The sequence below is a fragment of the Erpetoichthys calabaricus genome, chromosome 6 (genome assembly GCF_900747795.2).
Source record: "Erpetoichthys calabaricus chromosome 6, fErpCal1.3, whole genome shotgun sequence".
NCBI lineage: Eukaryota > Metazoa > Chordata > Cladistia > Polypteriformes > Polypteridae > Erpetoichthys > Erpetoichthys calabaricus.
Genome location: NC_041399.2, coordinates 160,672,575 through 160,685,763, shown reverse-complemented (window position 1 = coordinate 160,685,763; position 13,189 = coordinate 160,672,575). Strand labels below are relative to the sequence as shown.

Genomic DNA, 13,189 nt, shown 5'->3' with positions numbered 1-13,189 from the left:
GGTGTAAAAGTACAGTACAATACAGAAGCCATTCCATAAAATTGCTTTACAAAGGGCAGATGAAGGCACACTCTAAAATTGTTCAAAAACAACACTGTATAATATACTTTAACAGTTTACCCAGCTATAAATTACCAGTACCAAAAAGGGCACAGCACAAAGACACACAATGGAATGGGCCAGCACGGTCTCTATATCAAAAGATGTCCAACAGTGATAGCAGCCAGTCTCTAAGCACTGATGACCACTGAAGTAAAGAGAAGACAAAGGAAATGAGCAGTCAGCTGGAATGTATTTCCAAAGTTCTTGGATGGCCCCTGAGGACTCATACATAGAACAAATGGAGTCCTGCTACATATTATGAGGACAGTCCACTTACTGTATGAGCCACCAAAGTGCCGAACCTGTAAGTGTGAACTGGGACTAAAGACTGCAAACATGCCTGAAGCTGTCAGAAGGAACTCTGCTAAATTGTTTCCCTAGAAGTAAACTTAGGGAAGGTTCTAAAGACAAATCCATGTCAGTATGTATGTCCTCCTTTTAGTTGTTCCTATCCTGTGAATTTTTGATTAAATAAACTACTATTTCACTACTACTATTCTAAATTACTAAAATGTGGTAGATTTTGCTCTGCAGTTAGAGTTGCAGATGAAGTGTCAAACTTCCTTCCCAAGTCTCCTAAATATTTATATTTGAACTGTCAAGAAGAAGAAATGTCTGTTGCTTTAGGGTGTGTTTGTTTTGGACTTTACTCTGTTTAGTTGGTGTCTTGCTCCTTCTTGCCTTTCAACATATTAATTAAAAGTTGTTTAATTTGGGGTCATTTTTGCCCTTTACTCTCCATTATCTCTGATACTGCAAGTATGGTAAGAAAATTTGGGTTTGATTACTTACTATTCAAGTACCAGGATCATTTCAGATGATGTCTCATAAACTTCATGGATATCAATCACCCAACAGTTCGAAGTGGCCAATTCTATAACAGCAATTTCATGGATAATCTCCAGGCGGCAGTCTTGCCCTTTTCTTCTCTTTCTCATGAACTTAGCAGCATATTCTTTTCCAGTGCTCTTTTTAACACACTTTTTAACCACAGCAAACTTTCCCCTGCAAACAAAAAAATATATGTATTTGAAAAGGGCTTTCACTGTGTACTTCCTGAAATAGACTATCATAGTACTTCTGAAGATGCTGCTCTTCACTGACATTATTTTCTATTGATATAAGAAATACGTGAAACATATACATATTGATAACATTTGTAAAACAGCATAGGAATGGAGTTTCATGATTGATGGGATGGAAATAGGCGTGATGCTATCGTAAAAATATTGATGCTTAGTTTTTTTAATTTATGGCAGGGTGGGAGGGAGTAAGAACACTTGAGATCATGTACCCTTTAACTTTTCTACACCAAACATGATATTGGGTAGGTAGACACACAGACTTTCTGTTTGGAGACATTCCTTTGCTTGAACACAGTGGCATCTGGGTATTGATGAGAATCATTTTAATATGGTAGGGAACAATAATTCATAAGACAGTAATTCGCACATTGTATTAAAAACAGCTGTTTGTAATTTTGTGGAGAGTGTGCATTACTCTTTATCATTTTGCCAATTTAAACAGATGTGCCTGAAAGGAGGATTTTTTGTAACTCCATTGTATTTTTACTATTTGAATAATGATTTCTGAAAAGTTATTTTATTACTTCATTACAGAATAATTTCTCTTATTTCATACACAACCTATTTAAGACAGGAATAACTCAAATAAACTAAGATCCTTTTTAATGATGACCCCAGAAATTAGTATCTATTGAAATATGACATTGGCAACAGTTAATTTCAATGAAAAGCAGAGGTTTGCAGACTTGCATGCAGTTAACTGAAAATTGATGAATGATTACTATAAAACATTGAACATTAAAAATACAACAATTAACAAGACTAAGGGTTGGTCCGGACAAACATTGAGTCCACAAAGGACAGTGTGTTTCTGATTTTTTATTCCTGCACCTTTAACAATAAAATTACCCTTATTAAAATTTTAAATGATCTGACTACAATTTTCAGCAGTTTTTTTCCATCCCTATAGAAATTATATTTGATCTCTTGGTGATAATGATGAACTTTATTTCAGTTAAAGACATCAAAACATACATAGGTAGTGTGAAGTACAGTTTGTGAATGGCCACTATAAGAAATGAAATGAATGACAGTAATTCACTCCATCACAATAGTATTCCTGCCCAGTTGAATAATAAAAAAATGTTTCCTACTTATTCTGCAAATATTTTAGTGATAACTACATTTTCCATGGTACACAATCAATCATTCTATTTCAGAAGCACAGTGGTAAGCGAGTTGTGATCTCTTCTGGTTTTATAGTACTCTACATCTGGTGCCAATACTCATATCATATCATTTTTTTGCTTCTGCGTGGAATTCCAGCATGTTAGTAAAGTATGACCTCTCTTTTCTGAACCCATGCTGATTGCTCACTAACACTTCTGTTGTTGTCATGTGTTGCTCAATCTTTTCCTTAATAATTCCTTCCATTAATTTATCTGTGATGCATGCCAAGCTTTCTGGCCTTCAGTTACTTGGATCTGGCTGTTCAACCTATTTATATAGTGTGATAACACTTGCCATTTTCCAGTCCTTCAGAATTTCCTCAGTGCGTAGTGACTTCCTAAAAATATGCATCAAGGATTTATATCTACAGTCATGGCTGAAATTATCGGCACCCCTGGAATTTTCTCAGAAAATGCACAATTTCTCCCAGAAAATTGTTGCAATTACAAATGTTTTGGTATACACGTTTATTTCCTTTTATGTGCATTAGAACAACACGAAAAAACTGAGAAAAAAAGCCAAATCTGACATCATGTCACACAGAACTCCAAAAATTGGCACCTTTTCAAAATTGTGGGTAAATCGTTTAATCTCAAGCATATGATGCTTGTTTGAACTCACCTGTGGCACGAAACAGGTGCTGGCAATATAGCAATCACACCTGAAGTAAGTTAAAATGGAGAAAAGTTGACTCAACATTTCTGTTGTGTGTCTGAGTGTGCCACACTAAGCATGGAGAACAGAAAGAAAAGCAGAGAATTGTCTGAGGACTTGAGAACAAAAATTGTGGAAAAATATCAACAATCTCAAGGCTACAAGTCCATCTCCAGAGATCTTCATGTTCCTTTGTCCACTGTGCGCAACATAATCAAGATGTTCCCAACATATAGCACTGTAGCTAATCTCCCCGGACGTGGACGGTAGAGAAAAATTGACAAAAGACTGCAACAAAGGATAGTCCGAATGGTGGATAAACAGCCCCAATCAACTTCAAAACATATTCAAGCTGTTCTGCAGACTCAGGGTGCAATAGTGTCAGCTTGAACTATCCATCGACATCTGAACGAAATGAAACGCTATGGCAGGAGAGCAAGGAGGACCCCACTGCTGACACAGAAACAAAAAAAAAAGCCAGACTGGAGTTTGCCAAAATGTACTTGAGGAAGCCAAAATCCATCTGGGCGAACATCTTGTAGACAGATGAGACCAAGGTAGAGCTTTTTGGTAAAGCTCATCATTCTACTGTATACAGAAAACGGAATGAACACAGTACCTACAGTCAAAAAAATGGTGGAGGTTCTAAGATGTTTTGGGGATGTTTAGCTGCCTCTGGCACTGGATGCCTTGACTGTGTGCAAGGCATCATGAAATCTGAAGACTACCAAAAGATATTGGGGCGCAATGTAGGGCCCAGTGTCAGAAAGCTGAGTCTGCGTCAGAGGTCACGGGTGTTCCAGCAAGACAATGACCCCAAACATACCTCTAAAAGCACCCAGAAATGGTTGAAGACAAAGCGCTGGAGAGTTCTGAAGTAGCCAGCAATGAGTCCGGATCTAAATCCGATTGAACACTTACGGAGAGATCTCAAAATTGCTGTTGGGAGAAGGCGCCCTTCAAATCTGAGAGACCTTGAGCAGTTTGCAAAAGAAGAGTGGTCGGAAATTCCAGTTGAGAGGTGTAACAAGCTTGTTGATGGTTATAGTAAGTGCTTGATTTCAGTTATTTCTTCCAAAGGGCGTGCAACCAAATATTAAGTTGAGGGTGCCAATAATTTTGTTCAGCCCGGTTTTTGAGTTTTGTGTGAAATGATGTCAGATTTGGCTTTTTTTTCTCGTTTTTTTTGTGTCGTTCCAATCCACATAAAGGAAATAAACATGTGTATAACAAAACATTTGTAATTGCAACAATTTTCTGGGAGAAATGGTGCATTTTCTGGGAAAATTCCAGGGGTGCCAATAATTTCGGCCATGACTGTATCTCTCTATGTATTCACTAATCTCTTTGCGCACTCAAGGATACAGATTACCTGGTCTTGGTAATTTGTTTAATTTCAGCCTAATTCATCTAAGCAATGTTTCTCCTTCTACATTTTTAAATTACTCAGTACCTCATTAGTAGTCCCTTTTACCGCTGTGAGTTTATCCACTTGCTCACATGTGATAACATCAGAAAAATACGAGTCTACAGCATTCGCTACTTTACTATCTGTATATTTGAATTCTCTGTACTATTCCTGAATGTGATGGTCTGAGTTTGCTCCACATGTACCTGGTGCTTCCCGAAGCCTCATGGAACCTGCAGCCATCAATAATCATGAACTGAGATAAGCCGGGCAAATGAGGACACAAACATTCAGCAAGGGGTTGATTCTCAGGTGCTTTTATTAAAAACAAAGTGTTCCAAACTGCACTGCATAAAAATCTTCCTAGTAAATAAATAATCCAATAAAAATCAGTTATAGTGGAGGTTAAAATCTAAATAAACATATTCCAGTAAAAACAAGATTAAAACACACAGCAGTAAGCAGTTCTATAAAAACTCACGAGCTCTGGTGCATCCTTTTTAAAACTGACATTTCCACTACTTGTTCGCGATGGGGTCCTGCAGTCAGAGAAGACATCCTACTGTCAGGCACAGCCAATGTTTTAACTGGCTCAGTACCCTGTTGCTGTCACAGGCACCCAGCAGGGCACCAAACTCAGTCATGCTCCTACAACTCCCTCAGGCTTACAAGGGAGCCCTCCTAGAATGGTCAGTCACTCCTATTCCCCAAATTCCTCAGCAGAAATGACCTTCAGTCCCCCTTGAGTGGTGGCCACACGCTCCTCTCCTGGAACTCTTCCCAACTGCCTACCTGTATTCCTTCTCGTACCGGCTCTTCTATCAACCTGGCTCCTTTTTTCCATCTCATGGCTTTGAGTCCCAGGTTCACACTACGTGGAGCACATTGAGTGGTGAGAAAAAGTGCTATATAAATTGTAAGCATTATTGATTATCTCCTTAACCTCAGTCTCTCTCTCTTCTGTGTGGGATCCTTTTATATTGGCTGATTGGGTGCTACGTACTCCAAGGTGTGAATGAGGCACCTGACTAATCTGCTCAAATTCGCATGAGAGTATGCAATCAACCAAGCACCCCAATCAACCCCGGAACGACACCCTGCTCTTTGGACTTCACAGTGACAGTTCACAGCGACAGCTTCCAAATGCAGATTCCACACTTGAAATCAATTCCAGACCTTTCACCTGCTTAATAGAAATAATGAGGGCACAGCTCCCACCCGGTTATGGAACAACAGCTTGACTGTCAAATGTCCATATACTTTTGAAACCCTGGAAATGGGGAGGCTATGCAGAAAAATGGCTGTCATTCCTAAACAGCTCAAATGATATTTGTGGTAAACTCCTTAAATTTAAGCTGAAAGTTTACACTTTAATCACATAATGATTGCTTTATTTCAAATCCATGGTGGTGGCGTACAGAGACAAAATTATGAAAATTGTGTCACTGTCCAAACAGTTATAGGTCCAACTGTAACTGAAAACAACATTATACAGAGGTTAAACAGCCTTATAAGTAGTTGCAGAATGGTGCAATTATAAAGATGTACAAATGACAGTTTCTGAAAGTGTGTGTACGTGTGTATATATGCCTGTGACAGCAACAGGGTACCGAGCTAGTTAAAAGGCTCAACAACCAATATCAAATAAGACCATGGGCAGCAAAACACTCAGTCGTGTCAAGGCTTTGAGTACACACACATCCAGGGCTCTCAGTGCATATAAATCGTACAAGGACAATACGTTATAGATGAAACGTCGACGACTAAGAAAAGAAGAAAGAGCAGAGCGGAGAAAAGAGACTTACAAACGGAGAGACAAAAATGCAAAAAAGAAAAAATAATCTAGGTGCAAATTCATAAAATAAGGAAAGTAATAATCAGTCCGGAACAAGTGGAATTGAAAAAAAAGCACGTCCAATCGGGCTCAGAATTAAAAGACAAAGTATATCTTCATAAAGACGTTCAAAAACGTTGGCGCTATACACATGCAGAGAAAGGTAAAAAATATGAAAGCAGGAAAATTCGAAAATATTGTAGCATCCCTTCCAGGTTGAAGCCTTTTTTTTTTTTGGAGTGACTGTTAGGTTCGAATGTGGGAGGGCAGAGTACAGCACGGAAGACTGACAGCAGGGTGGGGGGGGTCCCGGGACGGGAGGAGGGGGTTGGAGAGGGTGCTAGAAGGTTGTGTTTGGGGTTACGAAGTCGGTGTTCTTTATCTCGATTGTTCAAATAAAACATTTGTGAGACTTTACTACATCTGTCTGTTTTTTTTTTTTTGTTTTTTTTTTTAACTTCTCTTTTTGAGCTGGACGCGGTCGCTACAGTATCAAAAAAAAAAGAGATAGTAAAGATTGCATTAGCACAAGCAAAAGGAAATTATTACTCAAAAAAAAGGGAAAATAATCATCATGTGTAATTGAAAAAATAGCAGGACAAAAGCGAGGTCAGAAATAGAAGACAAAGAGTAGAAAACAAAGTAAAATGTCATAAAGAGGTTAAAAACAAGGGAGCCAAACATATGCAGAGCAGGTTAGAGATAATGAAAACAGTGGAATTCAAAAAACTCAAAAATAACGTAGGCACGAAACACGTGCAGAGCAAGATACAGAATATGAAAGCAGAAAAAAACAAAAGTGTCAAAGCAAAAAGTAAACATCGCATAAGCGCAAACAAAGAGAAATTATTACTCGGAGAAATAACGAAAAGGCGAATAGAGATCGAATATACAGTCGACCCTTGATATACGACCGGCTTGACATACGAACAACTTGATTTACGACCAAAATTTTTATTTTGATTTACGACCAACATCTTGCGTTACGACCTGAATGCGGTCACGTGTATCCGCTTGCGCGATTGTAAACAAACAGAAACATTCCTATTAATGCGGCACTCATTCAATAAAATGTCAGGTTTGTAAACTCTCTTGGGACCTCCCCCAACTAGAAGACATGCCAAAGTCCAAACTTCGTATGGAAGACTGTTTATCTGTTGCTGGGGCAACAGCCGGCTTAAACCTGTGCTGAGTCTCTCAGCCAAAGCAAACAGAAAAGATATCGATGGGTGATATGCATGTGATATCCCTGCCCGGCAATGGACAAGCAAGCTTCCACAGTCGCGGCAATCGCGCTTCAGGACGCACTTCAGCATGTCGTTCCCATTGGGGGGGGGGGGGGGGTCTCAGAAGAGTTCAGAAACAGTTCCTTGTATCATCGCAAGGAAATGCTGAGAAAAATTCTCGTCACAATAATTTGTAGGCAGGAGGAGATTAAAATTAACGCAAAAGAAACTATTGAAATGATTGCAAATGTATGAGCGCATGTTAAAGAAAGCCTTTAAAAAGCCTTCAGTTTCATTATCATCCTCCTCCCTTCCTGCAGCCCAAAGATGTCAAATTAAATGGTGAGTACAGTATGAAATTGTTGTTTCTGGTAGGCTAGGCACTTTTTATTACTTTTTGGTTAGTACATTAGAAAAATTATTGGTGTTTTGGTAAATTATGCACATTATACAACCCTTTTTTTTATTATGAAAAGGTTAAGTAAGTGTTGCAGTGGGAGGTTCGGAACGCATTATGGGTATTTCCATTATTTCTTATGGGAAAAATAGTCTTGACTTACAACCAACTTGAGTTACAACCAGCCCTCGCGAACGAATTGAGTTCGTAAGTCAAGGGTCCACTGTATGGACATAGGTAATATGTCTGAAGTATGAAAATATTGTAAGGCTTTGAAGTTTAAGTCAGAGAATTTCAAAAACGGGGTTTATCTCACATACATTTATTAGTTACTTTGCAAAAAAAATTATTAACTGCTGATGATGTAGATTGTTTTGTCTGTACTGAAATTCCAAACAGAGAAACCAATCCTGAATTATGGTACAAAGTCATTAAACACATGTCTCACAGACCTCATTTAAAAGATTCAGCATGTTGGGAATCTAAAGATTCCAAATATTGTTTTTAAAGAAGTTCTGAAATAAAAGTGAAACTAATGAAATAGCAACAATTCAAAGAAAAAAAAATCTTTAAAGTGTGTATCTGGAAAACCAAACATGGGGGTTGGCGAGCAAAGCAAGCAGGGGGCGAAGTGTGTGTGTGTATTATATATATATATATATATATATATATATATATATATATATATATATATATATATATATTACAGTTAGGTCCATAAATATTTGGACAGACAACTTTTTTCTAATTTTGGTTCTGTACATTACCACAATGAATTTTAAATGAAACAACTCAGATGCAGTTGAAGTGCAGACTTTCAGCTTTAATTCAGTGGGGTGAACAAAATGATTGCATAAAAATGTGAGGCAACTAAAGCATTTTTTTTTTTTTTTTTTTTTTTTTTTTTTTTTTAAACACAATCCCTTCATTTCAGGGGCTCAAAAATAATTGGACAATTGACTCAAAGGCTATTTCATGGGCAGGTGTGGGCAAGTCCGTCGTTATGTCATTATCAATTAAGCAGATAAAAGGCCTGGAGTTAATTTGAGGTGTGGTGCTTACATGTGGAAGATTTGCTGTGAACAGACAACATGCGGTCAAAGGAGCTCTCCATGCAGGTGAAAGAAGACATCCTTAAGCTGCGAAAACTGAAAAAACCCATCTGAGAAATTGCTACAATATTATCTACAGTTTGGTACATCCTGAGAAAGAAAGCAAGCACTGGTGAACTCAGCAACGCAAAAAGACCTGGACGTCCACAGAAGACAACAGTGGTGGATGATCACAGAATCATTTCCATGGTGAAGAGAAACCCCTTCACAACAGCCAACACTCTCCAGGTGGTAGGCGTATCGATATCCAAGTCTACCATAAAGACAAGACTGCATGAAAGTAAATACAGAGGTTGCACTGAAAGGTGCAAGCCACTCATAAGCCTCAAGAATAGAAAGGCTAGATTGGACTTTGCTAAAGAACATCTAAAAAAGCCCGTACAGTTCTGGAAAAAATATTCTTTGGACAGATGAAACCAAGATCAACCTCTACCAGAATGATGGCAAGAAATAAGTATGGAGAAGGCGTGGAACAGCTCATTATCCAAAGCATACCACATCATCTGTAAAACACGGTGGAGGCAGTGTGATGGCTTGGGTGTGCATGGCTGCCAGTGGCACTGGGACACTAGTGTTTATTGATGATGTGACACAGGACAGAAGCAGCCGAATGAATTCTGAGGTGTTCAGAGACATACTGTCTGCTCAAATCCAGCTAAATGCAGTCAAATCGATTGGGCGGTGTTTCATGATACAGATGGACAATGACCAAAAACATACACCCAAAGCAACTCAGGAGTTTATTAAAGGAAAGAAGTGGAAAATTCTTGAATGGCCAAGTCAGTCGCCTGATCTTAACCCAATTGAGCATGCATTTCACTTGTTGAAGACTAAACTTTGGACAGAAAGGCCCACAAACAAACAGCAACTGAAAGCCGCTGCAGTGAAGGTCTGGCAGAGCATTAAACAGGAGGAAACCCAGCATCTGGTGATGTCCATGAGTTCAAGACTTCAGGCTGTCATTGCCAGCAAAGGGTTTTCAACCAAGTAAGCAAGGATCACATTCTTCGAAGTTGGAAAAATCTTATGCAAGTAAACTTTATGCAAGCTTCGGACAAACCACCAGTATGCCAAAGTATTACTTAGGATGGGTGTCACTATTATTAAAGCAGAAATGCCTTTTCTCTTCCTTGAGAAAGGCCTGTACTATATTCAGACTATTACCCGGTTTAAAGGATTTGTGTGACATCAATTGCATAGAGTTAATGTGATTTTACTGGCCCTTACATGTTCTATCTTTTTCATATTTTTGCATTCGGTGATTCATGTGGAGAAAGTGATTTTATGTATCGACTAAGGCTGGGAGATGTATCGAGTTTTTAAAAACTATCGACAAATTTTCATACGAGATATAGGATGAGACAATATCATTTATATTGATATAGTCTATGTTGTGTTAAAATTATACTTGTACAGCTGCCAGTTCACCTTTCTCTTCTCTGTTTTGTCTCTGGCGCAACTTCACCCTGCCCCATTTCTTTCCCTCTCTGAACACAATTCCCCCCCTCCCCCACCACTACACTTGGTAAGTCCTGCAGGCAATGGCAGGATGGAGACGGCAAAAGGAAGCTATCGAAGAAGAGCTGTTTGGTAAAAAGAAAAACAATGGCTCAATTATTTGGAGATGGTTCGGGTTCAAAGTGTCAGGTGAGCAAAAGAATAATGTATTCTGTAAAGAATGCAGAAAAGAGACTTAAAAGTCCCGAGAAAAGCTTCGAGCACAGTCGCACTACTAACCTTTTCCATCATTTACAACAGCACCATAAAGTGCAGTACAAAGAATATGTGAAAATGCATCTGCAGTCTAGACTGTGAAGCCTTCCCAGCCTCCTGCCCCGAAACAAACTGTTACAAAACTCATATACCCATGCTGTGCCTTATGAAAGGAAAAGTGGGGCAACATTACTAAAGCAGTGGCTTATCATATCGTTGATTTTTTTCCCCTTTTTCTCCCAGGGCTGAATACTTTTCCAAAAAACTCGGGTTTCTAAAAAGCACACAAAGCAATAGTTTTCACATAAATCAGCATAAAATGTCTGTTGCTGCATGCAGTGTGCTGTCGCTGCATGTTAGAGATCTGGCAGTGGCAACTGCTGCAACAGCAGTATCATGTCAGCTGAGGATTGATCAGCTGATGCCAGTACCTCACTTTCGTTTTAGATCTCGACCTTCAGATCACTTGCAACAAATCACTGTCCAACAAGTCAGAGTCCAATTCAAAATAATAAAATATATGCAAAATGTCATCCACCGTGTATTTTGCTTTGCACATTTGCTTCACTCTCTCGCCCGATGTCAATGCCATTCTAGACATTGTTTACCCTATGCTCCTCACACACATGCAGGGATTCAACATCAAGTTAGTGAGTCTAACAGTCCTCCAAGCAAAGAGGGTCTAACTATAAAGTAACAGCTAGTTTTATAGACATGTGCAGCTTTTTTTCGCCCTCTGCCTGCCCTAAAAGAGTTAAGTAAAAAGTCTTATAGAACCACTTACAGAGCTAAATATGCCTATTGACCACAAGATAATCTATTTGAAATGTTTAGGCTTATACAGCTACCACTTATGAAATTGAAACTTTGTTAGATAAACTATCAGTCCTATTGGAGTGTGTGTGTATGTGTGTTAATGAGGACCGTGACACTGAATGAGAGCCACAGGTGAGATGAGACAGGAAAGGGAAAGGGAGCGTGCGCTGTGTACAGCGCGTGGCCACACCCATCACACATGATGCGCAACGGGTGATGCCTCTGCACCACGCAACTCTGTGTGGAGCTGCGCAAAGGTTTTTACAGTGGCTGGAGTGCCAATTCTGCTAAGAAACCCCCAAGTTTTCCCTGAAAGTAAAGCAGTTGTGGTTAAGGGTCTTGCTCAAGTAAAAGGTCTAAAAATATATATCTGATTCACTCATTTGCTGGTGATTTTATCAAAATGGTATAACTAAAACCATTTGTAGGTTTACACATTACACAACACAGTTTACACACATAGTTAAATCTTGTACATTCCTACTAAACACAGATGGATGTTAATTTGTAAGAAAGTTGTTACATGTTTTGTTATTTGTACAAAATCCTAGATGTTCAGTAAAGACGAACTGTCTACTTCAGTGAAAACTCACTTTTTAAAGAGCAAGTCGACCTTTTGTTATTTTTGCTCTGTATCTTTTCTGTTTACATTTACTTAATTGCACAGCTGCGAGTCTTTTGTTATGCAGGAAAAGAACAGTTTTATTTTATTCAAGGAGCATCATTATTTAATATATGCTGATCATGTACATCTACAACTGTATGTTAATAAAAGTTAAAATTAACACTGATCGGGAAGTACTATGAAGAGATTGAGTCTTCAACATCCTTCTATACAGCAGTAGAAAGTCAGCAATGTCCACACCCAGATAACTGAAAGCCCTGAGTTATAGAAGTAGAATAAAAATGATTTTTGCACCAGACACATTCCTTTCAAGTTCACTACAGAATTTTCTGCAAGTGACTCATTTAATAATATTTTAGTAAAAGTACACATGTATATAGGACTTTGTGAGCATATGACTGGATGACTTCACATGCGGATTATGTGACACAAGTTAAATGAGAATATCTCATGGACATTTTGATACTGTTTGCTGTTGTCCAATGAATCAGAAGCTTATTTTACCTCCATCCTTCATGAAAACATTTTTTTTTTTTTTAGTAATCACTACAAACAAACTAACATTTTAAAAATTATTTCTGTGTGGAGCATTCCTTTAGGGGAGAGTATATAGAATAATAAACTGTTGTATTTTGTTGTAATGTACAAATAGAATGCATTGCCTTTTCATTTCCAAAGATGCACATTACAAAAGTTAACCTGGTGGCTGGTTCGATACACATACTGTATATGGCAACAAAATGGCAAAAAAGAAAACTTCTCATACCTGTTCTCTGTGTATCCATTACACACTGTATTAATTCTCTACTATGCAATTTTTTCTCAACCATTACTAAACAGGGTCAGTGTTTAAAAGTTTCTTTTTTTGTCCAGGAAATACATTTTATGATGAGTCTGTAGAAACCAGATTGTTGTTGCATATGGAAGGCTGAATTGTGGCCACATGAGCAAAACTATTTTGCTGGTGACCTGCAGTGATCTCTGGGTTGGGTTTTGAAGGTCTGTATGTTTGTCAGAGACGCCTCTTATACTTTCAAGACTTTACTT

At 38.4% G+C, this 13,189-nt stretch overlaps 1 protein-coding gene across 1 annotated transcript in view; it reads right to left on the bottom strand.

Moving 5' to 3' along the window:
* The window catches only part of stk17a (serine/threonine kinase 17a), a 190,949-nt gene that overhangs the window by 50,069 nt on the left and 127,691 nt on the right, over nt 1-13,189 (bottom strand). Inside the window, exon 2 of the mRNA XM_028804052.2 lies at nt 895-1,107. Within this exon, the coding sequence (XP_028659885.1) occupies nt 895-1,107 (213 nt within the window). The remainder of the gene's footprint in view (nt 1-894; nt 1,108-13,189) is intronic.